Raw genomic sequence first — 26111 nt, 5'->3', positions numbered from 1 at the left:
CTGAACTGTGATATTAATGGCTAAAAAGAGGAGGGTGAACAACAGAATAAAGAGAAGTGTAGCCAGAGAAGATGGTAAAACTAAGTTAGTTGAGTATTCATCGCTTCTGAGTTGCTACAATAGGGAGGTCATTGTTGACTTTACAGAAAGCTTTTTGATGGGGCCCTATGCCATACTGGAGTGGGTTTAGAGTTGAGCAGGAACTATGAAAAATGTAATAACATATAAAGAAAATTAAAAGGATTGACTGTGAAGGAAGTCATAGGAATATGAATATAGTTTGCTAGAAATGAGGAGATGGGAGATACAGAGTTGAGTGAGGAACTCCTGTGTTTTATTTAAAAACACTACTCACTCGCGTATATTTTAAAGCTGGTGGAAAACATTGTGTTGAGAGGAGAGGTTGAATACACAAAGCAGAAGAAAAGGGATAGTGGATGGCATACGTTCTTGAGTGGGGGGTAACAGGGAATAGAATACAAAGCTGAGGTGGAGAGATGAGAGCCTCTGTGGCAATTAGAGAGATGCATATCAGGACAGAAGCACAAGGCGGGGTGGGGTGGGGAATAATATGTTTAATTAAAAAAATTTGCAAGGTAAGGACTTTATATCATTTATCTTAACCAGTGAATACACAAAATATTACAATTTCTTCCAGTATATTTGTAAATTGTATTTGCTAGGCACATGGTTGTTTAGTTTTGAGTGACATAGATGTATTATTTTTGATGTGCTACTGTACTATATGTCTAGTTGGGTTTTTGACAGTTTATAAATGACCCAACATTTTTCCATATGCATAACTATTGTAAATTACATTTAAAGGTGATTTTCTTTCTTCTGACACACTTTTTTAAAGTGGGTGCATCATATTTCATCATATAGTTGTATTATCATCATTTGCACATTAAGTTCTTTTAAATAAGATTGTGCTAAAAATTTTCTTATACATACATCTTTGTCTCTCATGATTTCCTTCACATGTAATCACATGTAATTAAAAACTTGAAATTTTTTTTGGCAGTACTGGGGTTTGAACTCAGGGCTTTGTGTTTATTAAGCAGGCTTTCTGACACTTGAGTCATGCCCCCAATCTTTTTTTGCTTTAGTTATTTTGCAATACGGTCTCATGTTTTTGCTTGGGGCCAGCCCCAGACATGACTATCCTACCCCAGGCCTCCCATACAGCCAGCCTCTGGCATCCACAACCATGCCTGATTTAGAGTCTTTTTGCCAGGGCTGCCCTTGAACTGTTATCTTTCATATCTCTGCCTTCTAGGTGGCTGGGATTACACCTGGCTAGTCTAAACATTTATGAATATCATAATACATAATGCCAGATTGTTCTCTTGGAAGTTATCCAATTCTTATAATTAAACCCAAAAGGTAAAATACAATTGAGTTATTAAGATGTTAATTTTAAACCAGGAGACTTCACAGTACCTAGGATTTGCTTTAAATGAACACTTTCTAATTTGGGACAATAGGTGGCACTAAAGGATTAAGGAATGTAACCACTTTTGGACTCCTAGGTTAGCAGGGACCTTAAATGGACAGACATCTCAGCAACTCCCTTATAAAAGTGGATAGGGTAGAAATAATCTTGTTCTTATTGTTGTCTATAAACAACCTTGGCTGGACATTTTAATTGCATACTTTTAGTGTTAATTTTCTGTCATTCTTGAGATACTCCAGCAATCTAGGTGTATTTGAATTCATCTAGTCTTCTAGGCCAGGGAGTATATTTTACCATGCCTTTTGCAAACTATCCCTTAAAATACCAATGTCTTCACAAAACCTTGCTACCTTTCATTCATCTGTTTCTATAACTTTTTTTTCAGGTTATGTTTCAGAAAGACAACTTTCTCATTATCTGATTATAAAGCTCCATGCTATAATACTGAATATGACTTTAAGGAACTTACTTAACTTGCTAAGTTACATGGTAACTTCCCAGGTTTGCAGTATGAAAATTATGTGTTAAGCAAGATATATAAATTTCAAACTGCTGTGTGCTAATAGGGAGATTTGAAGTTCACAACTGTCCACTGTTTCCATTATCAGTTTGGTGACTTTGTACTAAACACTTTCAAACTTCTGTAGCCCAATGACTGTGAAGCAAACAGGTTTGTAGGCTCATTCTTCTTAGAAGACCAAATGGCCCTTGTTGCTATAGATGGACCTTGAAAAGAAAATCTGGGAGTTAACTTTCTCTTTGTAACTTCAGCAATGATATCAGAAAATATTTCTTAAAACTTAAAAAAATTAATCAAAAGATAAGTGTACATATTTATGGGTGGAGTATGATAATTTAATACATATACAGTGTGTGATGGTCAATACAGGGTAATTAGGATTTCCATCTTAAAGATTTATCATTTTTTTGTGTTAGGAAGCTTTGAACCTCTCTCTTCTAGTTATTTATAAAATACATAATAAATTGTTATTTATTCTAGTGTTCTGTATACACCAGAACTTGGTCTTCCTATCTCACAGTATTTTGTTATCTGCTGCACAGTATCCCTCCTTTCCCCCATTCTGCCTACCTTTCCTTGCCTCTTGTGACCAATATTATATCCTACACTTCTATGAAATCAGTTTTTTAAGTTTCTACATATTAGTGAGAGTACATGGTATTTTTTGTTTCTGTGCCTGGCTTATTTCACTTAACACTGTGTCTTCTAGTTTCATCAATGTTGTTGCAAATGGCGGATTTTTATGGCTAAATAATATTCTATTGTATATACATACTACATTAAAAAATCTGTTCATCCATTGACTTCAGGTCATTCTATATCTTGACTATTGTGACTAGCACTGCAATAAACATGGAGATGCAGATATCTGTTTGATATACTTGTTTATGCTCCTTTGGACATATACCCAGTAGTGGGAGAGCTGGATCATAATGTAGTTCTGTTTCTAACTGGACAGTAGAAAATGGTTTTTGTTAGTCTCTATTTATGGTTATGGGAGAAGAAGGGGAGGGAAGAAAGAAGAGCATTCATGTTAGCACCTTTTCAAAAAGTACATTGCAAAGTGTGAACCTTTAAATCCTTACTACTTGCCACTCACAATAAAATCTGTTAGATGCAAGGACAAAAGAATTGAGTCTGCTCATTAAAAATGGTTTACATTCATCTAATAGTCTAAACAAATTCACTACTTCAGAGACCTTTCAGAACACATTAAACTCTCTCTCTCTTCCTCCTCCTCCTCCTCCTTCTTCTTCTTGGACTTATTGTTTCTATACAATAGAGCTCTACTGTCAATGTTCTTGGAACAGCTTGATATTGGAGTTGAAATGCCAGTTACCCAATTCTAGAAATGTAAAGAGCACCACTTCATCTCTCTGTTAGATAAAGAAGTTTATAGTCTGCCTCACCACAACAGAAACATTACCTACATATGTAAAAATATGTCAATGTTTATAGATGTTTCTATAAATACCTAAATATATATATGTATACAATTAAATCTGCATTGACAGAGATGCATTCCTTTTGATTCTAACTTGTTAATTCTGAAAAATTCTCTAGTTTTTCTAGCTTCCCTGTGTGAAGTAGATCAAATTTATAGTTCTGCAACTGTTTAACTCCAGAGAGTATAGGGGCTGTAGCTGGAACTTTGTAAGTAAACACATTGCTTTATGAAAACTCTGTCCTATTTCCACAAAGCAGCCCTTTCTGGATTTGGCTGGGAGAGAGCTGAGAGTAACACAGACATTTGTTCATTAGTTGATGATGTTGGTATGACTACCTAGCTTCTCTGAACTTCAGTTTCTTCATTTATGATGAAGGAATGAGCTAGTGATCATTCTTCTCAGAGTTATTCTGAAGGCTAAAGGAGAATATGTTTTAATTACTTGGGCAGAGTTTGGCATATATTGCTAACCAAACTACAGCAATAAACTAAGTTACTCCATGAAAAGCCTCTGCCTCAGGTCTGTCTTTTGTGTTCCAATTCAATATAGTTCAATTCAATTAAACTCAATACAATTTCAATTTAATGACTTTTAGCCATAAGAAGCAAGATCCTCATATACTTTATATCATTCATTAACCCTTCTGACTAACCTGGAAGTTGCCATGGTATCCAACAGCCCAGTCTTCTCAGTCTTCTCTTAGTGATGGAAGCGCCCTTATTCCACATGCCATTCTTCAGCCCCGTGGCACAGAAGGCCACACCACTACAGCCAGATATGCATATTTTGTTGAAGAGAGAACATTCTGGGTTTCAATGTATGATTAAAAAAATTTTTTGATGATAAGTTTTCAAATCTTGATGTCTTTCTGTCTTGGCTATAGTTTCTCGCAGGTGACCTAACCACACAGTTCAGAATCTTCTTTTTGGGAAGTCTCAGGCCAGGTCTACAGCCACCAGCCAGTGCAAATATCACCTGTTCACACCTTTCAAGGATTTAGCTAAGGGGTAGGGAGAAAGGAACTTAAAAGCAGGGGGACATGGAATATAACAAAGAGAAATGAAATCCAAAAAAAATAGAAGGAAACCCAGGGGAAAGGGGGGAAAAGAAAAAGGGAAAGGAAAAAAAAGTGTAGTTAAAGGGGAACAGAAAAGGGGTTTATGTACATGGTAACTACAGGACAATTTTACACAAGTAGAATTTAAGTCAAGATTTGTGATTTAGAATGCTAATTTCTCTTTTTGTATTTCTTTAAAATTATCCATCTCTATAGACATATATGTCTTCATATGTGACACATATATAAATCATCACACATTTCTATAATGTAGAAAAAGAAAAAAATAAGACCTGCTACTGTTTTCTTCCCAGAGGTCAGTAGAATATTTTCTGTGTGTAGAGAAATACAATTTTTTATTTAGATATAGAATCATGCCATAAAACTGTCTGTGACATTGTTTCCAGTTAATAATATATGAAAGACTTTGCTCTCATGTCATTACTTTTAAACTTATGTCTTTTACAAGTTACAGAGTGTCCTGACTATTTAACTGGTACTCTGTTGATAGGAATGTAGTATGATTTCTTATTCTCTTCCTTCATATAGAAGGAAAAAGAGAAAATTCATAGCTATTAGTAGAAAAAATTAAATATTTTGCTTTAATAATAGGTATCTGGCAACTACTACATGCAATTATTGATGGTGCTTACACTAAGTGGTGCTGTTCAGAGAAGATAAGAGTGCTGGGGGGCACCAATCTTTTATGTCAAATTCCTGATTCAGTTATTGAAGCAAAGACAGCAGGTTGGGTAGAAGATTTGGACCTTACAACATCCATCTGCTGAGAAGATACAGATATTTTTAGAAAATCAATACAATCCATGGAACTTTAAAGAATCCTAGAGTTTATTTGGTCTTACCATCTTATTTTACAGATTAGATAATTAGAAGATGGCACCAAAAAGTGGACATGGACATAGACACTACTGTTGTGCTAATAAATATCATTTCTAGGTTTATAACCTTGTGACTAAATTATATTTCATTTCCTTGAAATAATTTCATCTTTTGTTCAGCAGCGGAAAATAGTCATATGATCAATGGTCCAACAAAGTTTTGTAGCCAGCAGTATTTGAGCTCATGTCTTGAACACTTCTGGGGAGGCTGCACAGCAGAGAATTTTCTAGATGGATGAGAGATAAAGATGCAAATTAGAGTTTCTCATGTATGGTTATGATACAATTTTTGTTCACATTGGAACACTTTTGATAGTAGAAGGCTGGAAATGGATGTGCTTTAAGTTCATATGTTGGAATCGTAAGAAGATGATAAGGAATTTCCTCCATGGTATGGGAAAATAGATCAATATCTGAGGTGTTTCATGGATATGGAATCAAGAAAATACTTTTGTCAATTAGCATGCAGTTACAATTGCCTGGCACGCAGTTCTCCACTAAGGATTTTCTTGAAACTAAGAACCAAGATTCCTAGTCCTTAATCTGCAAAAATCAAAGTTAAGATATTTAATTTAATTATATATTAAGTAAATGCTCATTAGACTAATAAAATTTCAGTAAAATAGAACTACCTGAGAAAATGATTTGGGGTGGTCATTGTCAACAAAGGGACTTTCAGAGACTAGCATATATAAACTCTTTTTCTTAGATAGTTGTGGCTACACAGTGCTAAAATTTCTTTTCAGTCTCTCTCCTCTCTCTCTTTGTCTTTCAAAATTTTCTAAGTTCTCTCATTACTTTATTGATTACTGCTTTTAACCTCCCCAGGCTTCTCTTTAATTTCCTGGGGTTGGTATTCCAAGCGTGTTTCCCTCTTCTTTGTGTTCCATCTCATCCTCTGGTGTCTATTTATACCTGTTCTTGCTTCCACAAGGACCTCAGTTCCTCAGTTTTACCTATGACTTTTCCATCTAGCCACATGCTTCTGGGAATGTTGGATCTTCCTTTTTAGGGAAGTAAATTCTGACTACTATTTCAATGAAAGAAGTCCCATTCCATTTTCTAGCACTTCCTCTAGGGAAGGACATGTAACTACTATGACCAGGGATAGAATTCTAGTGGAGGTTGCTGGGAAAGGATTCTTCAAACTAAGAAAATATCACAGGAGAAAGTGGCCTTTTCTGTATTCTGTGGCATGTGAATATAATATAACTTCTGGAAATGCTGTTGCCATGAAGTCAGAGTAGAGAGATGGAGCAGAATGTGGGTTCTTGATGATATTCTTGTGTCATTAAAGTGATCAAACCTGGAGTCTACCTTGAGATAGTACATTCTAGATAATAAATTATTCTTCTGGTCAATTTTAATTAGAGATATCTGTTATTCTCTGTCAAAGGCATTGTAAGTGATACACATTTAAAATTCATTTCTTAAACTCAGATCTCTCCTTGCAGTTCCCATCTTGGATATATAACTGCCTATTAGATATTTCTGTTTGGAATCTTAAACCAATCCTCATCCTATCTCATCCTGAATTCATCACTCCCCATTTTCTAAAGCTACTATTCCACATATATTCCCCATCTTGTGTGATGACATCATTAGACTTTCAAGACAGGAACATAGGAATTATTTGTGGCTTTCCTTGTCTTTTGCCTCCCATATCCAATCACTGAGTTCACTACAAGTTTTACTTTCAAAATGTCTATTTCAACTGCCTCCATATGGCCCATCCAGAGCTTCATCCTCACCATGATAGCAGCAATATCATCCCAAATTATTTATCTACTCTAAGCCTTGTCTATAAAATCCATTCCCAAGTTTTTATAGAGTGATAAAGGCCAAACTTAAATCTGATAAAACCGTTCACTTGTTCTGATGTCTTATTACTTAGAGAATACATCCAATTTCCTTGACCAGACATTCAAATTTGCCCATAATCTGATATTTATCCGTTATACCTATAAAATTCACTCATTTTATCATCAAACACTTACTAATTGTTGAGATATGATAGGCACTGGGAATATAGGTAGACATTTTTCTCTGCTTCCCTGTCTCTGGGAGCTTACAGTCTAGCAGGAACAAGGGACATGAGCATGTAACTCCCCTTGTGATGAGTGTCATGAGGACCTCATGTCAATGAGGCACCTCATTCTCTGCCATTGTTGCACTGCTTACAGCTCTTCAGAGAGATCATGCTGTTTCCTGCCTCTAAGCCTTTGCCAAACAGTTCTTTCTGCATGAAAAGTTTCTCTTACCTTCCTCCCCTGGCCAGCTCCTTCTTGTCCTTGGAGGTTTAGCTCAGCTTTCTCCAGGAAGCCTTCTTAGATCTAGATTCCATTTGATGTCCTCATCTAAGTTTCCAAGGCATGTGCTGTGTTCTCTTTCATAGTAAGTATATTATGTTGTTCTCTTTCTTTGATAAGACTGCAGGCACTTACAATACAAAGAAGGGGCTATCTTGGTTCTTCTCTATCTTATGGCACATGGAATACAGTTAAGTTGATTAACATAACTGAGCTTAAATTTCTAACCAGGCACATGGAAAAAAATTTCTAACCCAATTTATTTCCCAAGCACTAGACATGTTTGTAAAATTTCATTAAATATCACCTTCTAGATGATCTATACATTCCTTGTTTTTCATCTCTCTGCCATACTTGCTTCTCACATATTACAAATAGTATCTGCTGGAATGCCCTATCCTCTAAAGCTGGTGAACTCCTCTTGACTCTCAAAACCCAACATGCAGTAAAAAGCCTTCCTGCATGCCTCCATAGGGAATTAATACCCTCTTCTTCTTCTCTGCCTTTTCCTTCTCTTCCTCCTCATTCTTCTTCTCTTTACTGCCTCTACATTTTTAGACACTTCTACTCTTTTATGTATATCACACTATTAGAACTCTTTTTTTTAATAAAGAGTTATAAAAAAACCTCGTTTACCCACAGTATAATTATGGTAGTATGCAAAGAGCTTCAATAGATGTGTAGTGAGAGCACATGAAAGAGCACCTATCCTGCTTGGCGCCATGTTCTTAAGGTTTACTGTGAGGTAAATCAGTTTTTGTTTTTGTTGTTTTTGTGGTGCTGAAGATGGAACCCAGGACCTTATACATGCGAGGCAAGCATTCTCCCACTGAGTCATATACCATTGAGCCCACTGTGGGATAAATTAAAGCAGAGCAGAGGTCCTACAGTCCATACTTCCTGTTCTGAGAAGGAAACTGAGGCCATGGCCTGTATATCTGAGTCTGTTTCCTCATCTATAAGTTGGCTGGTGACCAAAGATATGTGAGTCATAAACTATAAATTATTTTATAAGCAATGAGGGTAAAATTTTATAGATACAATCACACTCTCTAGGAAATACTCTGGAGTTAGTAGGTATAGGTAAGAACTTTCTCAATGAAACCCCAGCAGCACAGCAACTAAGAGATAGCATAGATAAATGGGACCTCATAAAACTAAAAAGCTTCTGTTCATCAAAAGAAATGGTCTCTAAACTGAAGAGAACACCCACAGAGTGGGAGAAAATATTTGCCAATTATACATCAGACAAAGGACTGATAACCAGAATATACAGGGAACTTAAAAAACTAAATTCTCCCAAAACTAATGAACCAATAAAGAAATGGGCATGTGAACTAAACAGAACTTTCTCAAAAGAAGAAATTCAAATGGCCAGAAAACACATGAAAAAATGCTCACCATCTCTAGCAATAAAGGAAATGCAAATTAAAACCACACTAAGATTCCACCTCACCCCTGTTAGAATAGCCATCATCAGCAACACCACCAACAACAGGTGTTGGCGAGGATGCGGGGAAAAAGGAACCCTTTTACACTGTTGGTGGGAATGTAGACTAGTACAACCACTCTGGAAAAAAATTTGGAGGCTACTTAAAAAGATGGACATCGATCTACCATTTGATCCAGCAATACCACTCTTGGGGATATACCCAAAAGACTGTTACTCCAGAGGCACCTGCACATCCATGTTTATTGCGGCACTATTCACAATAGCCAAGTTATGGAAACAGCCAAGATGTCCCAGCACTGACGAATGGATTAAGAAAATGTGGTATCTATACACAATGGAATTTTATGCAGCCATGAAGAAGAACGAAATGTTATCATTCGCTGGTAAATGGATGGAATTGGAGAACATCATTCTGAGTGAGGTTAGCCTGGCTCAAAAGACCAAAAATCGTATGTTCTCCCTCATATGTGGACATTAGATCAAGGGCAAACACAACAAGTGGATTGGACTATGAGCACATGATAAAAGCGAGAGCACACAAGGGAGGGGTGAGGATAGGTAAGACACCTAAAAAAACTAGCTAGCATTTGTTGCCCTTAATGCAGAGAAACTAAAGCAGATACCTTAAAGCAACTGAGGCCAATAGGAAAAGGGGACCAGGAACTAGAGAAAAGGTTAGATCAAAAAGAATGAACCTAGAAGGTAACACCCACGCACAGGAAATCAATGTGAGTCAATGCCCTGTATAGCTATCCTTATCTCAACCAGCAAAACCCCTTGTTCCTTCCTATTATTGCTTATACTCTCTCTACAACAAAATTAGAGATAAGGGCAAAATAGTTTCTGCTGGGTATTGAGGGGGGGGAGCGGGAGGGGGTGGAGTGGGTGGTAAGGGAGGGGGTGGGGGCAGGGGGGAGAAATGAACCAAGCCTTGTATGCACATATGAATAATAAAAGAAAAATGAAAAAAAAAATATCAAGGCAAAAAAAAAAAAATCACACTCTCATGACTCTCTACTTGTTGAAGAACAAACATTTTGATAGGGTCTTAATGAACTGCAAGGAAAAATAGCTCTCAAAGTTATTAAGTGTCCCTGAGAGTCAAACACCAAGGAACTTGGTTATTAGAAACACGATCATTTATTTGCCTTCTATTGATAGAGTCTTTATTAAACATACAGAGAGTAGGCAATTCAACTAAGTGTGATTCAGAAAACATTTATTGTCTGCTCTAAAGTGCATATGTTAGGCTAGATGCCATAAAAGACCTCAAAAGAGCTGGCCTTCTTCAGAGTCTCTGAAGTTCCACTTCCCATGACAAATGTTTATGTAGAATTTATGGAACGGCATTGAAGTTTCAGAGAGCATCTGCCATAAACCTAAGGTAGAATTCTGCTGGGAATCTTTACAGGTATAAAAAAAAATTTCAGTTTATGCTGTATTGATGGCAAACCAGTGAACTGTCGTCTTTCCTAAGAGCATATACAAATGAAAAGTTCTTAAACATAAACAAATAACTTTATTGGAAGCCAAATAGTGTTTGAAATCAATAAAGTTCTCAAGATAAGGCTGACAGAAGATACCTTGCCTTTTGCTCTGCTCCAGGATGCCACATCCAGAGAACTCTCATGCTGGTGACTTGGAACAGACCCTACTGGACTTGGAGCCACAGGGGTCATTGAAAGATCAGCTCCACCACTCATTGATTTGGTGTCTTTAGCAAAATCATTTACTACTGAAGACTTGATTTCTACATCTGTAAGGTGGGCATACATTTTCTCACCCATATATTCTTTGTGATGTTTATGAAGACCAAAGAATGTCACATACTCACATACAAATTTATAAACTTCAAGGTTAACATTGTAATCACAATAAACATAGTATTTATGAGATAAGAAGGAAAGAGAGTAACAGGCTTAAATTCAAAGTGCTGTGTCTAATATCTGTCTATGGGTGGGGGAGAATGCTTTGCTTTCTTATTGTCTCGTGAAGCTAAAACATATATTCAAATGTGAACTTTAGAAGAATAAGTAAGAATAACATTTGAATACACATGGTTATATGTAACAATTTAGAAACAGAAAATAAGAACTTTCTGAAAATAAAATGAAAACTTTAATAAAATATAGCAAAATGGCTAACTGCTTGCCAAGTACTGAGTTATCACTCAATTTTTATTATTGTAACAAAACTTTAGAAAGCACATAATCTAGTAGAAATAAAGGACAGTATAGACCCTGTTCTCTGAGTATACATGCTCAGTTTAACTGAAATTATCTTATTCACATGGAAGTACAAGTGCCAGAAAACCAAGGAAAACTGCATTTTACTCATAAGTATTTTAATATTTTACTTAAAAGTCTATCCATAGGATATGCTCTTTGAAAGTAATAAGCACCAAGAGGACAAAGTAATATAAAGTTAAAAACTAGAAGCAGCTAAGATTATGTTTGGAAATAAGGAAAGAATTTTAGGCTGGTTTTTAAAGATTAATTTGTTAATTAGGTGAGCACCTGGGTTTTGGCTCATCACTTCTCTTGGAAACCTTGATTAATTTATGAGATTTTCATCCCCATTTACTGAAAAAGCAGTGAGTCATCTGGTGTTGCACACCAATGATGGCAAAAGTTAATTGGATTCTAGATCTTTTCACATTTCTCCCTTCAGTGATTCCTTGCTGCTTTGAGTGGAACCATGCTCTGAGGGAGTCTGTATTTTTGTGTGTGTGAGAGAGATACAGAAATGAGAAGAATTATAAGTAATTGAAAAGTGAGTTTGAAAAATTAAAAATATATATTTGTATTTCCTTTGATTTGGGGTGAAAATCTTTAGAAGGATGAACAAAAATACCCAGACCCAGGATTAGTGAACAGATTACCTTGGTGCATACTTTTTATAGGAATTTGATTTGGGAATTGTGAATGTTTACCATTCCAAGAAAGTGCTGTTTGAGATTGTCTGTGAATTAAAGTATTTAGGGCTGGATTTAGGAAGAGAAAGTCAGAAGCAACACTAGTTCATTGCAATTAATGTCTGTCCTCCAAGTAAGACACATCAGCAAAGAGCCCTAGGGAAAGAGGGGGCACAAGATTGAGAAAGGAGGGAAGAGGAAGAGGTGAGTCCCCTGAGGTGAATGGGTCATTGACACTGACTTGCTCTCTCCTGGCCCTGAAATTGCAACCTTTCTTTGGCTTTGACATTTATGAATTGTATTTGGCTTAGAAGGTCCTTTGCAGACATATACCTGTATGTGCCTTGTGATCTTGGTGGTGTAAGACAATACTCACAGATGAAGGGAAATTCATCACACTGGTTATTGACCTCATTTTTACTTTCACTTTGTCTCTCATTGTGCCTTCATCCTATTTTTCTTAATGACTTCATATTTTGGATATCTGGATTTATTTTTTGTATATTTTATCTTGTTATATTATGCTTGTATACGAGCTAGCACAAACCCTTTCTGGAACCAGGAGGATTATGAATATATAAATAATACATACATAACAAGTCTAGGAAAATGTCAACAGGTTATTTCTGAGATTACAAGTGATTTTAATTGCTTTAGGGCAAGTGTTCTGCATTTCCAAATATATGTATGTATTACGATGAGCATGAATTCTTTTTCTAATCAGATAAAGTGGTTTTTCTGTTACTAAACACAGAAGAAAATATTTGTGGTAGCACCAATTAATTTTTTTCAACAGAAATTATATAAGTGTGGTAGAGAGAGATGAGAAAGGAGTTGTGAGATTTAATCTTAGTTTTCTTTCACCATATATATCCATGAAAATATGGGAGGAACAGTGTAAATATAGTGGTTTGCTTAAACATTTTAGAAAAAAAATTCTATTTTTTAAAATTAATTTTCTTCTGTGTTAAATAACCAGCCCTGTGAGAAAAGACTCCTATTTAAAAAATTCTCTACAACCTATACTTTATTACACATTGGGAAATAAGGGGAAAAAAATCTAATTTTTCAATATGACTTTTATATAGTTTTTTACTCTACAGAATGAAGAATCAAGACCACATAAAAGAAAAGACAGAATAATTTATTTGAATCCACTTTTGTTTGAACAAAAATAAAAGTAAGACTTTAGTAAGTCATTTCTCAAATATTTTGCAAGTCTTTTCCAAAACACTCCTGACAACCAAGCTGATTGACAATCAGGGAGAAGGCACAGTATTAACTTTTGTGACAATCATTGTTATTTTATGGCACAAATAACAAGAAATAAATTCAGGAATTAAAGAATTGAAGAAATTTACAAATGTAGTTTCCATATTTGTAGGCGAGATAGGATAGCATCAATGTTGGTGAAAGTGAAAATATAGATTAGAACAAATTGGGCTTTTTAGAGAAACTTGATATACAATGAGTGGCTGGGAAACTTCATTCTTTTTTTCCTCTCAGTAAACATGATAAGCCATGTGCCCTAAGGAACATTTTCCTACCACTTTCCTTTGTTGCACAACACATTGTGTGTATGCTTGAAAACCTACAGTCCAATGTACATAAATGCTTTTATTCTGCATTTATAGGAAGTAATGAGGCGCTGGGCTTGGTTTCTTCATTGATCCCAGATGTTTTTCCTTAAAATATTTCTTCATTATTTCACTCCAATGTACTGCTCTGCCCACGAAAGTTCACCTGGTGAAGAGATACATAAGATACATAAACTATTCTATAGATTTTCAGGTCTATAGGTAAAAGAACTGTAAATTCTTTTATTCCTTTCCATAGCTGCAAATAATATGTTTCCAACTGATTCAAAAAATATATTTTTCAATAATATGAAGAGTAAGCAATCATTAAATTCTGTAGATAATTACATTTTGAAACTCAAAGTTTACTTACTTGAATATCCTTTTTCCAAGGTTGTAACAATCAGACTTGGTTCAAAACAAACTGTACCAAGTGCATTTAATGGTGTCAACAGTATTTCAATAAATACATTTATTTTAGATCAATAAAGAAATAATTGGGCTGAATACCTGAATTTGAACACAGACCAATTTACTGATTTGTTACATACCAGTCCAATTAGCTAATAGCCACAATGTACTTAAGAATACAGTCTCAGAATCAAAGAATAAAATTGCTTAACTGTCTTTTACCTCAGAGGTGACTGTTAAGTAAGGTTAGAAGAAAGCTGTAATCTTTTCCCACAGTTCTCTCAACCACTTCAGGACTAGGGGATGGGAGGGATTAACTAACCATCTGTAATACTGCATTATTTATGAAAGTGATCTTCTAATTTAATTGGACCTAGTGAATAAAATCATAGACAATCAGGAGAGAAAAATGGTCTCTGCATCTATTCTATGGAGGAATATTATTTTATGAAGGATCATTAGTTAAAATAAACTAACAGGAGCCTACAAAACTATGGAATCCTTAAAAAACTGAGTCTTATTTAATCTCTCTTCCTGCCACATAGTAAATATCCTGGAAATGTCTGTGGATTGATTATAAATAAATAAGTGCAAAACAGTTTATGATGGAAAGAAGAAAATATTCTACTTGTTTTTAAAGTTTAGAATAGCTAATGTAAATGTCTTGAAAGAAAATAAGACTTTTAAAATAAGACTTTTAATTAGATGGGGAGCCATCCAGTTGGCTCCCCAATTGGATGAGTTGGAAGTCTGATGGAGGAGGAAAATAATTTTAAAGGAACTTTAGAGAAAAGGGAGACAGTCTTAAAGCCTTACAGACAAAGAGTAGCAGAGAGAAACACAGATTCAGGAAAGGAAGGAGTCAAAGAATGAAAGTAGGTTAGAAAAAGCCAACAGAGACACACACAGAGAAACAAAACAAAACAAAACAAAACAAACAAGACTTAGAAGACAAGGGAGGAAGGTAAGAAGAGAGTCTTGGAAGAGAGAGCAAAGGTCACTTAGGTTGGGGTCAGCATGAGGTGATATTCTAGGGTTACTGCAATTAAGGAGAATGAGCTTTATAGCATTAAAAAATTAGTTCTCTATTTACTTGAAAAAAGAGCATTTCTGATGTTTTTTCAACCTTCAAAATTTATTTCTGAAATACACATTCATATTCTTGAGGCATTCTAGAGATTTGTGTCTGACAGGCATCTAGTTTTAGAGGGCAATTTTTTAAAAAAGTGAATCAGTTTTTTTCACATGGAAAAACAACCCAATCACTTTGTATTCTGAACTCGGAGCAACCATATTCACACTTCTAACTCAGTATTCATTTTATTCTTAGGAACCTCAAGTTTTCATTTGGTTTGTTTGGATTCTGGTGGGAAAAGCAGATGTTTAGAGCAAAGGATACATACAGAAACAAATAAATTAAATTTTTTTTAAGTGGATTCAATCATAGAATGTAGACTTACTCTCAGAAATTCTGGTGATAGATATGCTAGTTATCTTTTGATTATTATACAACATATTAATTACACCCCATAAATGTTACATTGTACCCCATAAATATGTACAATTGTACATCAATCAAAAAATCAAAATAAAGAAAAAAAAGGAAGAAAGGAGAAAAAGAAAAACATCCTCTCTGTATTCCAGAAAGTAAAGAGGGTGAGGTATCATTTTAGAGAGTTTTTGCTTTTAAACTATCATGCAATAATATTTCATTCTTTAAGTTAATCACATATTGCTTTAAACCAAGTTTCTTTTCTTTTCAAACCAGAGGTTTCTAGTTCTATCAGAGACTGTTCCTAATTTACCCAACTCTAGGTAAATTTTCTCTGGTGGGGTCTTCAGAAGTGTCTTGTCACTTAGAACTAAAATGACTGCTTACTCCATCAGGCATGGGTTTCTTCCTCCTCCTATGATTTTCTACACAATCATCCACTCCTAGCTGTTACTTTTGGTATTTACCCAGAGGTGTGCATGAATTACTTTGCTGGAACTGTTTCTTTTGCCAGAGGGGAAGTTCCAGTGTGTGGTTATTGATGTTCTTTTCAAAGTCAATACATGACAAATAAAGAAGATGATTTGTGGCAGTTATGCCTGCAGGCAGCTACACTCTACAATTATCACCCCCCTAAAAAAAAAAAAGAAAACCAGAAGTTTATTTCATTATTTCAAAAGACTGCGGGCTTAGCTTCTCCACGGCAAAGAAAGAACAGACTTCTTAAGGACAGCCTTGAACTTAACTGGAGAAAGATTTTCTGGATTTGGCCTTGACACACATTTTTATCCTCTTTGAGAGACCAGTTCTTATTGTGGTTCAGTTTGCTTGGAAATAGATAGCTTTGAATTGTAAGATGTTGGGCTTTTGATTCTGATTGAGCTCTGGACCTTGTGTATTCCTCTTTTTCTGGTCTTATTTTTGGTGAGATCATCATTATTTTAAAGTTACCACGGCCACTAGAAAATCATGAAAATAACCAAGATGACTTGAGAACTGGCCTGAATGTGGCTTTTCTATCCACATGTGAATTTCTTGAGGGAAATACTGTGTGTGAGAGAAATGTATTCAGTAGACAGTTGATTCTAGACTCTGTGTCTTGTCTACTGGTCCAAAAGCATGGCCCCTGTGTTTGCCTATTTTATTTCTCAAAATTATTTTCAGATGAGGAAGTGTCCTGTATATTTTCAATTATTCAGAAGCTATAATTTCTTGTTTTAATATCTTTCTTTTGAGGCTTTTAATAAATTCTGAGGAAAACAGAGGATAAGGGCTGAGCTTCTCCTTAGTACCAGGAAGAGTAGGTTCATACTTACTCTGGATGGTCTTGCTCTTGGGCAGGGATGTGCTGAATAACTTCGTAAATTGTACTATGCAAATCTTGCCCTGATACACCATCAGAGGTTGGAATAGACCTACTTGGTATCTAGAAAATGTGACACATCCAAAAATATTAGCTCAAGATTAGTTAATAGTATTTTCATTACGCTGCATATCTGGAAACAATTGACAGTGTTGACCACTACAGAATTAGTACTGTTTATCTCCCTGAAATGCTGATTTCCTCCTTGCTACAATGCTGCTGGTAGGTTTGTGCAGTAACATACCTATAAGGGTGGAAGAGGAATAGCTTGGCAAAACTGTCACTTTTTCTCATCATTTAAGAAGCAAGCTGGCAATACTGTACAAGAAATGTAATTGGAAGAAATAGAGCAAAAGAGGAGATATCAAAACAGCTTAGAACCAGAGAGCATATATAATTTTAATTCTACATCTTAATAACCTTTTGACATGTGTTTCCAGTTATATGAGCAGGAGTGTCTTAAAAGAAAGAATAAAGTACAGCCCAAAGTGCTAACCACATTGCGCGTGAGTAAAGGCATTACCAAGAAATAGAGCAAACAGAGATGTTTTGCTTTGAATGTTTAATAAGCTCTAAAAACTAAAGGCTTCTATGAATGTAGAAAGAATAGCAGTATTTGATAAAAACTATCATCTATTTTATTGAAAATGACATTTATAGTTCACAATTGCCTTCTTCTTCTGATTATTTAGTCAAAGCCTGGTTTTCCTCCCCATCCATTCCATATTTCTATCATACTTCTGTCTACTTTTAGTCCTTAATATTTACACAACTCCACCTAGAGAACTTTTTGCCCTAGGTAAGTCTTTGGTGTTCTCTACCTCATCCCAATTTGACCTGCTAGGTTATACTGGAATGTCTTAGCTTTCTGTTTGTCTGGAAAGGGCCTATTTCCATTGCACTTAGTAAAGCTGAAGTGCTCCAGGTAAGCACTAGGATTTGTGACTTGTCTAATCATTTCGTACTGAGACTTTGATGTACAGTTTGTACTTGAGACGGACTCTTCATTTTTTACTTTTGGCAGGGAGATGGTCAGGGACTTTGGTAAAAGCAATCTGCAGGGACCACTAACTTACCTAACCTAATGTTAGGACTGTTTAATAACAAATTTGTTCATTTCATACAGCTGCCTTCTTTCTATCCAACAGTGAAGTGTACAATAGACAGAGGTGCTCCATTTGTACATGTGCTACAATGAGTAAAGAGATAATTTTGATTTTGAAAAACTAAATAAATTAGCAATTTCTTTTTGTTTCCTTTCTTAGTGTCAAATTTGAGGTCTTGGTTTTATTAGTACTTCCCATTTTTTCATAGGACCATTGCATTTGGCTGCTAATCTTCCCACATAAATGCCATTCTGGCTTCTTCTCACTCAGGTCCTGCTCTTCAGTTTCTCACCTCTTTCCCAAAGCACCTGGCATGGCTAATTAAGAATCTCAACAACTTCTTCAGGAGTTTTCAGCTTTGAAAACTGGCATGGCTCCAAGTCAAGTTATTCTGTTTATGACAGAAGTGGGGCTTCTGTAATGTAATGATTAAGACCCATTTCTCTGCTCTAAGTTCTTGAGGATTGTAGCATTTTGAGCCAACAGAGGCCCTCTCAGTTAGTTCTCTACAAATACCTTGTGACTTATCACAAGGTTAAATTTATAGTTTCTTATATAAATCTCACTTCTTTCTAAATGAATTCATAGGAATAAAATGTGTGCATTATTTTAAATAACGAAACTCTGCTTCAAAACTTCAATTTTAAGTCCTCTGAGCTCTTCAGTTTCCTGCTATACCATCTGAAGACATACCTCAGGAGTGCTTTCTGCCACCATGAGAAGTTGTTTTAAATAACTGATCCATCAAATATTTATTTTGTCTTTTTTGGTTGTAGAAGTGAACCAGTCCTGCCTGAGATTGAACAGAGCATTGCAAGGCCTTTTCAGGGCACTTCTTTTCTTTGCCTGTGACAATGTGGGTGCCGGTGCTTCTGACACATCCTCAGGGAGGATGAAATCCAATCAATTCCTTTCCATTACTCACACAGCATTTCTGAAATTAAGTCTGTGGCCAAGAAACTTACTGGGTGAACCTTACACATTGTTAGAATGCTCTAAACAAATGAAGTAACCATGTCCTAACAGCACATAGTCTTTTTAAAAAATAGAAATGACAATGCCCGGAAGCACGTAATCCATTTATAGCCTCTTCTACAGGTAGACTATTATAAGGAATTAAGGAAGCAGAGGAAAACTGGTCCTACATAAAACTGCAAGAGTGTCCATGAACTGATTAGCTCAAAGACATATTTGTGTGTCTGTTAAATAAAACTCTCTTAAAATATATTTTGCACACTGAAAAAATAACTTACAAAGAGGGTAGGGGTGCTTTGCCCACTTTATTAATGCACCTTCAAGATGATAATAAAGATGTGCATGTGCGTACTTTAGGTGTAGGCTATATGATAATTTCCTTATGAAGAGCAGGGAAGGTGGCTTCAAAGACATCAATTGTTTCTGAAGTGCACTCAAGAGTTATGAAGAGGAAAGAAAGCCCAGTCATGTGAAGGGCTGTGTTCACTGAGGTAATGCAGAATACTTAAACAGAGATTCCTGATCGTCATTTATTCAGTTCTCCTGACATTCCACTTAATTAAATCCCTCTTCACCAAGCTTAGCAGGTAAAGAATGTTTATTAATTAGCATAACTTCCTTGTTTGTGTTAGCTTTACTTATAAAGTCCAAGAAAAATGCCTCAACTTCCCAGAACCGGCAACATTACTCATTACAGAGTGAGTCAACACTGTGTAACACCGCTAACACTGTAGGAGGTAATGCAGCCATTGGACTGCACTGCCAAAGTGCTGAAATGAATGCTGCTTACACCTCTGGTAAAGCAGAATTCTACGTCTTGGTTAATCAGCCACTAGGAAAACCAACCCTGGGAGCACCAGAAGCATCTGGAAAAGCAACAAATTCATATATTCCGAAGTCATCCAGAGCATCTTCATGGCCTGAAATGGAAAACAAAACTACTTACAAACCCAATGCTGTCATTTGCTATTGTTTTTTAAATCTTTGTAACACTTGTTTTTATTGTCTGCTTTAAATGGCCTGTGTACAAAACCAATTAAACATTTCCTAAACCCCCATGTTCACATTGCCATTGAGCGGTGCTGGAAATCAATCCTTCTTAAGCTGGAAATTGAAACTGAATTGAATCAGTTATTCCTAAACAATGTATTACATGGTTAAATACACAGATGTGGTCAGTCTTGTCCTTCATAATCCTCATATTATGAATCCTGGAGGTCCCAGCAGCTTTCAACCCACCCATAATATCTAACTACACCTTGTTAGATCTAACAGAGACCACCAGAACAGAAAAGAATAAGTAAATAACTACAACTGATCATATACACAAAATACAGTACAATGCAATATTACGATCACCTAAATTTCATCTGGAAAATGATGGGAATAGCCGGTGGCTGGGAGGAGCCAGATGGTCTTGAAGCCTTCCCCTGTGTGACATTCAATTGTTTGTAAGTGAGCAAGGGCTAGATAAGAAGGCCCATCTTTATTAAGCACCCAGGTAGCCTATTAGGCTCTCCAGCTGCATCATTTTATTTAATTCCCATAGCAACCCTAGGAGGAAGTTTTTATCTCTGTTATATAGATGAGGAAGCTGAAGTCAAGAAAAATAATTTTCACATGGGGAATGTGGCATATACAGGACTGAAACCTGGCTCCCTGTGACACTGAGGCCTGAGCAAAAGCTCCATTGTTAATTTGTAACAACTTAGCATAGAGTCAACAGTGAAGGCAGTGAGGGTCAACTGGGGACAAAGAAGGAGCACTGGCCCCTGTCAATTCTGTTTTTCCTCTTTTCCCTGGTATGGAGCTGCCAACGGTATATGTCCCCTAGGAATTAACAAAGTGAGAGAGTCCTTTAGTATTTTTCAGACCAATGATAATAGGATTAATGAATGAGACTTAAGCAGAACTCAGTGACTCTGGGTAAGTGACTTAATCTCTCTGATCCTTAGTCATCTGGCCTGTAAAATGGAGTCGAGAGTACCTACCATTTAATCTTACAGACTTGCATGGCTTATATAAAACTAGTACAGGGAGAGCACTTTGTAAGGTGAGCACACTGATTAAAGGTAAGGAATTGTTAGTGTTGATATTAGCTTATATTAGGTCTATTACATTGATAGCTATATCAATTAATATTATCAATTAACATTAACAATATTAATTAATATAGATTACTACCAATAGTAGCTCTTTTCAGCCTGGCCATTACCTGAAAATGTTTGAGCTTTCCTGTATTCTGTTTCTGGCCTGAAAAGACAAATAGGTATTTCTATTAGGATAATAATTGAGGAAAAAAGTATTCACAAAAAAAAATTTTCATAGAAACATAATGTATTACCTGCCTTCTAGCTTCTGTTTTATAACTAAAACCAAGACAGAAAAAAAATCTAGTAAGGTATTTTTTAGTATATATCTAAAACTTAATTTTTTTCCCTAATTGTAACTTACCTTTATAGGGTTGGTATTTTTTCCATAGAAATAGAAAACCCATGGACATAATCAAAAACAGTGATATTCCAGTTATACTTGCTAATGGGGATAGTGATTTCCCTTTTTGTGCAAGCTTCTCCAGTCCTAAAGTAAAAAAAAGACAAATATATCTTTAGTAATGAATTACTACGTAATTTGACATGTTTGTGACTAGTTTTTATTGTAAATAAGATGCTATTGCAAGTTTCTGTCTCCATCAGATGGAAGGAATGCACTTATGTTAGAACACACGTGAAACTCCCTAGGGATATTTGTGATTGGAAATGTGGCGAGCTTCCTGGGATAATACTGGCACTTTGTACTCGATGTAGCAAATAACTCATGTCATACTTCTCAATTGTGTGTGCCACTGTAACTTAGGTCTGTTTTGGTTCATTGTCTCTACCATCCTCAGATGCCAGATAATCTTTATCTCCTTCAGTCTCACTATTTTAACACAATTCAAGAATGTGGACTTTCAAGGGAGGCAGTGGTTAAAGGTTTGAGAGGGAAGGTGTTCATTTCAAATACACTTTACTAATTTTTAACCAATCAAGAAATGTCAACCCCTAAAATAAGACGCATGTGTAGTTTTCAATAAAATATTTAAAGTCTCACCTTCTTACTAAAATTTGCTTTGTAAGTCATTCCCTTAATTAATACTATACAAATATGATGCTAATAGCTACATATGCTGAGTGCTTACAATGTGTCAAGCTCTATTCTAAGGGTGCATGATGTATATGAACTCACTGAATCTGCACCACAATCGTATCAGGGAAGTATTGTTAAGTTATCCCTTATGGGTGAGGATGCTGAAGCTTGTGTGGGATCACTCAGATTGTAAGTGGCAGATGTGATCCCAGGTCTTAACAATTTTTACTGCCCCTGTTTAAAGTTATTTTTAATGCAGCTTATTAACCATGGCCAGCTTAATACTAGCTCCAGATTATGATATGTTTAGTCATATAGTTAACTTGTACAGCAGGAACTACTTGCAACATCCAACAAACACGTGTAACAGATGTCTTCCATATTTTTATATGACTCAGATATTGATGTGGAAATGAATCATGGCGGTTGCCTGTCTGCCCAGACTGATGTGGAAGTGGAAGTGGAAGTCATGTGATGCCACTTCTGTTCCACAGTGGTGAGTGAATAGCCTGGAGAATCTGGGTGTGGTGAAGAACATGGTGGTGGCCACTAAGCTGTGCAATAAATACTGAGCCTGGATCCCGTTGCCTTTCACTATAAAGCCTTTGTTGAGGGGTCCAGCAGCAAAGATAAGCAGGAACCCTTAACCTTTTCCTTCTCTCAGTATGGACCTATCTGAACTCTCCCAGCTTTTCCATCTAGAATACTTTCATTTAAAAAATGTTCCTTTTCATAATGTAGTATAAATCACATATGCCAAACTCTGGTAAACAAGTCATGGAGATCATGTTATCTCTTCTAATTTCCTCATTTAATGCTGTTCTCTAATTCCTGTTAAGTCCTCAAGAGATAAATGAGGTTGTTTTTCATTATCAAAAATCTTCATCTCTCATAGGAAGTTTCTAAATTTCTAATATACTTTCAGATAATTTCATTCTTACAATGTATTTTTATGGGAAAACAGTTGCCTTTAAGCAAATTTTAGCTCAAACCCTTTAAAACTTTGAGTAAATAAATGCAAGGAAGTTTAAAATGAATGAGAATGGCAGTTTACTGGTTCTAGATCTAGAAAGGAATGTCCTAAAATTGAGTAGAAAGACAGTCTCATTTTCTCTTTACTAATAAATTGTAGAATAAGCCATATTATCCTCGTTTTAGAAGGTTGGTCTTTTAATTTGGAGCTACTTAAGCACCTGGGTGATCTCCATCAGGCCTTAGGCATCACTTTATTTTTGTTTGTTTGTTTTTTTGATATTACACTCTGTCCTGTGAATTTTATTTGGCAGCACTGGGGTTTGAAGTCAGGGCCTCATGCTTGCTAGGCAGGTGCTCTTATCACCTGAGGCGCTCCACCAGCCCCTGATATTACATGCCCGCTTTTAGGCTTGTTTTCTCTAAAGAGCTGTATAAATTTTAAGTGAGCCACTGACTTGCAAGGCTTTGATTTTTCACATTAGTGAAATGAGAGGGGGTGCTGGGAAGATCTGCCTTTAAGTTGTCTTCATCCCCTGATATGCTATGATTTGGGGCAGCCAGAGAAGATCAGATGAAGTTTATTATCACTAGTAACCAAGGGAGTACTGGTAACTCAAGGTTAAAGAAAATTGTTAACATATGTATATGTACATGAGCTATAAACTTTACTCTTATAAAGAATGTGTAACACATAATTTAAAAATAGCAACAGAACAGGCAGTACTTTTTATTGTTAATTCCAGATAGCTGATTGATTCTCATGAAATGGTTTTGATTTTTGCTGAATTCTTATATCTATAGTCAATGTAGGTGTGGAGTTCAGCCATGTTTTGACAAAATTAGTCTGCAAATAAATGCTTGATTACTATCCAATTCAGCAAGAAAATTGCTTACACTATTTTTTTATTCATTTATTCACATGTGCATACATTGTTTGGGTCATTTCTCCCCCTGTCCCTGCCCCATTCCCCCTCACTTCCAGGCAGAACCTATTCTGCCCTTATCTCTAATTTTGTTGAAGAGAAGACATAAGCATAATAAGAAAGACAAAGCGTTTTTGCTAGTTGAGTTAAGGCATTATTGATGAACAAGTTTGGTACTGATATGAATATGGGTTCATATTTAATAGGAAGAAAGTGACACAATATCAATGCACATTGCAACTTAATTAATCAGTGACTTGGATTACTTTGCTGAATTCTATATTAAAAGAATTTTCTTCCATTTTGTGTGTGTGTGTCTGTGTGTGTGTGTGTGTGTGTGTATGTGTGTGTGCTATACATGATTTAATGGCTACAGACAATACATTGTCAGTTTAATCTGCACTATTATATTCTCTGTCATTTTAAGTGTGAACAAATTACAGAAAACATCCTCTAAATTTTGAAAAGTATTATGCTCGTTATTATTATGTTCAAAATGTTACTTAATTTTTACTTAGATTTTGTATTTGACCTATGGCAATATTAAACATGTATGATTTAATTTCCTTAATTTGAGTGTGTTCTAGTTTCTTTCTGTTATTGATTTTTAGTTTAATCACTTCTTGTTAGAGTGAAAACCTTTCAGATTTGCTGATTTTTTTAAAAATGGCTGTGTAAGTAGGTATAAAAGAGGGTATGCACTGCAGTTTTTTTGTGATATTTTATATTGCTCCAGTTAAAACTGATTTTCTATATTCCTATAGGTTTTTGTCTATTCTAGATATTGAAAGCAATATATCAAAATCTCCTACTTTTTGGATTTTTCTGTTTTATTCTGTCATTTTTCTTTTTATTAGATATAATTTGAAGCTATGCTATTAGTTTCATGTTTTCCTGTAGGAAAACCACTTTACTTTTATAAAATGTCCGCTTTATATCTGAAGTGAGGCTTTCTGTCTTAAATAAAGTATCTAATTCTTATGTGTCGTCTGATATTGGCATAGCCACTTTACCTTTCTTTGGGCTGCTTTTTATGGTTTCTTTGTTCATCCTTTTGTGTTCAGCCTTTCAGTATCTTTTTCTCTCTCTCTCCCTCTCTCTCTCGCTCTCTCTCTCTCATTCTCTCTGTAGTATGTAGAACATCAAACAGTATTTTAAAACCCAGTTTGAAGATACTTGTCTTTTAGTTGGAATATTTAGTTCACTAATACTTAATGTAATCACCAATATATTTTGGCTTAGATCTACAACCTTGTATGTTTCTATTTTCTAAGTTTGTGTTTCATTTGATCTCCTTGTTTAACTTGAATGAGTTAGGGTTTTGTTTTATTTTTGATTGTTAGTTATACATTTTTATTTGCCTCTCAAACTTTGGTGACAAAAAAATATCTTAATCAAAATTAGTACTCCCACTCTTTTTTTGCTTCTTCCTGGTCCCACAATGCAAGAATAAGTTCTATGTTAAAGGTGTAATATCTAAAACTTCAAGATTTAAATGTTAATTTACCAATGTCTGACTATAATTCTATGTTATTTCTACCACTTTGCCTGACCATTATACAGAAATAGAGATCCTTTCCCCAGATTAAGTCCAAATCATCTCAGTTCTTCCAGTTGGAACTTTAATAAATAAATCAAATTCATTATCTATAGTATTCCATCTCAAGTTTGATGAAACTCTCACATTCCTTGAGAATTCTCTTCTTCAGATTCAACATACCAAGATCTTTTTTTGTTCTTTTGTTTATTTGTTTGTGGTGCTGGAGATCAAATCCAGAGCCTTGCACATGCTAGGCAAGTGATCTATAACTACCTTACATTCTAAGACCTTAGTTTTTTGAGACAGGGTCTTGTTGTATAGCTAAGACTAACTTCAGACTCATGAGCCTACTATCTCAGACCTCTGGGTGCTGGGATTACACATGCATGCTACCATGCCTGGCTCATTTTATTGTTCTTTATGGGACCTTCCAGATTATCTATCAGCATAGAGGTCTAACTTTGGAAGCTTAACAAAAGCTAGCCTATTTTACTCCTGAACAATAAATTTAAAAGGATCCATTCTCCACTGTGGTTTTAAATAAGATAAAGACAAATAGAATAT

The 26111-nt window shown here is 35.5% G+C and overlaps 1 protein-coding gene across 4 annotated transcripts in view; it reads right to left on the bottom strand.

Annotated features, from left to right (window-relative positions):
- Nucleotides 1-13196: 13196 nt before the first annotated feature.
- The window catches only part of Hepacam2 (HEPACAM family member 2), a 52239-nt gene continuing 39324 nt past the window's right edge, over nt 13197-26111 (bottom strand). For 2 of the 4 annotated variants that reach the window (XM_074064738.1, XM_074064737.1), the window contains exons 5-10: nt 21435-21560; nt 21325-21349; nt 21196-21233; nt 19827-19900; nt 16853-16962; nt 13197-13799 (exon numbers count right to left, since the gene is read on the bottom strand). In XM_074064738.1, coding sequence (XP_073920839.1) covers nt 13796-13799; nt 16853-16962; nt 19827-19900; nt 21196-21233; nt 21325-21349; nt 21435-21560 — 377 coding nt within the window. In that variant the 3' untranslated portion in view covers nt 13197-13795. Of the gene's footprint in view, nt 13800-16848; nt 16963-19770; nt 19901-21195; nt 21234-21324; nt 21350-21434; nt 21561-26111 lie in introns of those variants that run through there. The other 2 variants (XR_012445147.1, XM_020161159.2) reach the window with 2 other exon arrangements.

The sequence above is a fragment of the Castor canadensis genome, chromosome 2 (assembly GCF_047511655.1).
Source record: "Castor canadensis chromosome 2, mCasCan1.hap1v2, whole genome shotgun sequence".
Taxonomy (NCBI): Eukaryota; Metazoa; Chordata; class Mammalia; order Rodentia; family Castoridae; genus Castor; species Castor canadensis.
Note: the sequence above shows the minus strand (reverse complement) of the source record. Positions and strands in the feature narration are given on the sequence as shown.